Genomic DNA, 2,782 nt, shown 5'->3' on the forward strand with positions numbered 1-2,782 from the left:
TAACACTATTATTAGTCATAAACGACATATGCTTCATCAACTCTTACGCATTATACTGCAAACAAAAAAAAATAACCACTATTGCACTGAACACTAACCACGACGGCGACAAGAAGAAATATATATTTCGATGAAACGATAAAAAAGTAATCGCAATAATAACCCTAAAGACGATGATAAAGGTCTCGGATTATAATATCAGTGATAATGATAAAAAAAATAGTAGCACATTCGCATATCCATGAATCAAGCAAACAATTCATCCAGTGTCGATGATGACGTAAGGTGTGTCAAAAACACACACACGAACGCACGTGTCGATATGTGGGTTCAGTATATATAGCACGCATTTCACGCAGCTCCTGTCAGTTGGACTTCGGCTTGGCTGTTGTTAACATCTCGGCCGCAGTGGGATTTCCTCTCCCAGAGTGCCTCGTCCTTGCCCCTCTCATATAGGTTTAGTGCATCTGTGAAGGAAGAGTATGGATAATTCACACAGTAAGTACCCTTTTCTTTTCCATGAAGTGGATTTCATTAAAAAAAAACAAATGGCAAAATTATAAAAGATAATTAGCGGTTTACACACTATGAAGGAATGTTATATCGTCCTGGTGGTGACTTTGAAGTCCGAATCATCAGGCTTTCGACACTTACTCATTCTCATACAGACATTATTCACAAAGGTAGACCACACGAAGGGACAGTATGGATCAATATTACCTCACACAACCCCTGCGATAGGTTTAGTATTAACTGAGCTTTCCCGATGGATCGAATAATAACGGAAATTTTGCTGTGGAATAAATACTAATGGGAACTTGATTCCAGTTCGTGTCGACAGCTGGGGGCGAAATATATGTTTATTTTTATCCTAAAATAGAGACAGTGAATCATCCCGACGTTCTTTATTCTTCCACAGGCTGGCGTCAAGTTGCCCCACACAAAGATCCACTTCGACTGTGTGACCTAACCCTAGCCAGTGTAGCCGGGTTGGTGGCCACCACAACGACAAATCACAAAAATAAGGTACGGACTTGTGATATGAACATCTGTATTGATGGTACTTACTGCATTTATTTCTGTTTTAGTAACAATACTTATTCTGGAAACATTCCTTAGTTGTTGTTTTTTAATTGTTTTTTCATTCACGTTGTTAAATCAGTCAAAATTTACTAATATTACATATAAACAGAGCATCATCGTTAAGTATAATGCGGAATTAGCTCTTATATGAGATGGTTATAATATGTGTCACAGGCATTTAATATCTTGTTTATCTGTCTTTCCCCAGAGTGATCTCAAAAATGTTTGTGAACTTCTGAGAACTTCTCTTCCTTTGGACGTGCGGACGGATGTTATGCGGGAAGTTGCGTCGAGTCAAAAGAATGAAAATAAACACCAGTTAAAGGCTCTTCTCTGCACACACTTGCTGACAGATGTCAATCACATTGGCATCACCACCGACGTCAAGTCCAAACAACAGGTGCATTTTGACCACGAAGACTGCCATGAAATCCTGGAAGTTCTGAACGACGTGAAAATTTTCCATTTGGAAAGTCTACATTTAGAGGGCGTGGAAATGGAAGAAGGTTTCCTGCCGAGAATCCTTGATCGCTGCCCCCAACTTTGGTACATTCACGTATCTGGAGACCTTTGCAGCGAAGTCCTCACACACCTTCAGGAGAATCCTTGCGACCTCCGCTCGCTCCAGCTGGATTCCTGCACTGTCTCCGACGAGGATGTAGTGCGAGCCTTGGTGGGGGCAAACACAGACTTCTCCGCCCTTGGAAACATCATTTGCAGCGGTGGCGATGCAACGGAACTTGAATCAGCGGCATTACAGTCACTCCGGTTCCTGTCTGTAGAGTCCCCAAGATTATCTGTCTGTGGCGCTTTGGTGCTTTTGTGTTTCCTCCGGAACCTTCGACAGATCCAGTATACGGCTTGGAATTCTCCCATCAGCGATATTTTGCTCTTCCTCCAGCAAGTCACCACAGACCCTGGCTCCTTCTCCCTTTCCTCGCTAGCACAATGGAGACCGACAGAAGAAACACTCAGGAGCTTAGTGGCTCTCTGTCCCCGTCTAGAGCGCCTCATGATCGAGTGTTACGACCCAAGTCTCACATCCTTTGAAGTTTTGTCCGAATTCCAAGAACTGAAAGCATTAAGCCTTCGCCTTGTTTCCGAAGAACTTATTGTGTCCGCCGTTAAGGCTGTCGGTAAGAACCTTCTGGAACTCGACTTGGAGTTTGAGGAATACACCTACCACTCCATCTCCATGGATACCATCAAGGCCATCCAAGAGCACTGTCCGCACCTCCAGCGCCTGGAAATGAAACACGTAAACATATCCTCTAGTCACGGAGATCGCCTGCCCTTTTTGAAAAACGCCATTGCCTTCCCCGAGTTGAAGCGGTTCACTCTCTCCAGCGCGGTGATCCAGCCGGCTCTTCTGGAGAGACTAATCGCCCACAACAGATCGTTAGAAACGCTCACCTTAGACGTTAACCAGGATGCTTTAACAGATGCAGTCATGGATAAACTCCTGAAGAACAACAGTCTGCATAAACTTAGTGTTATTTACCTCGGTGCAGGTTCGTTGTCTGCCCAGTCTATCACCTCACTCTTAGCTCTTCCTTCTTTAACCAAACTTTCACTCGATCTCAAAAGATTCCCATTTATCCCTGTCTCCACTTTCACCACGCTCGAAGAAACTCTAGCAAAAGGGAACTACCAATGCGGCCTAGAAAATATAGCCAAGGATGATTAGAATGAAGCTTAC

The 2,782-nt window shown here is 43.6% G+C and overlaps 1 protein-coding gene across 1 annotated transcript; it reads left to right on the plus strand.

The window, feature by feature from the left end:
* Positions 1-355: 355 nt before the first annotated feature.
* Positions 356-2,782, plus strand: LOC119592606 (the record flags this gene model as incomplete). Its single annotated transcript, XM_037941490.1, is given in 3 exon segments — positions 356-498; positions 920-1,026; positions 1,292-2,782. Coding segments are annotated over 3 exon segments (1,602 nt in total). The 5' UTR covers positions 356-482.

This window comes from Penaeus monodon, chromosome 30, assembly GCF_015228065.2.
Source record: "Penaeus monodon isolate SGIC_2016 chromosome 30, NSTDA_Pmon_1, whole genome shotgun sequence".
NCBI lineage: Eukaryota > Metazoa > Arthropoda > Malacostraca > Decapoda > Penaeidae > Penaeus > Penaeus monodon.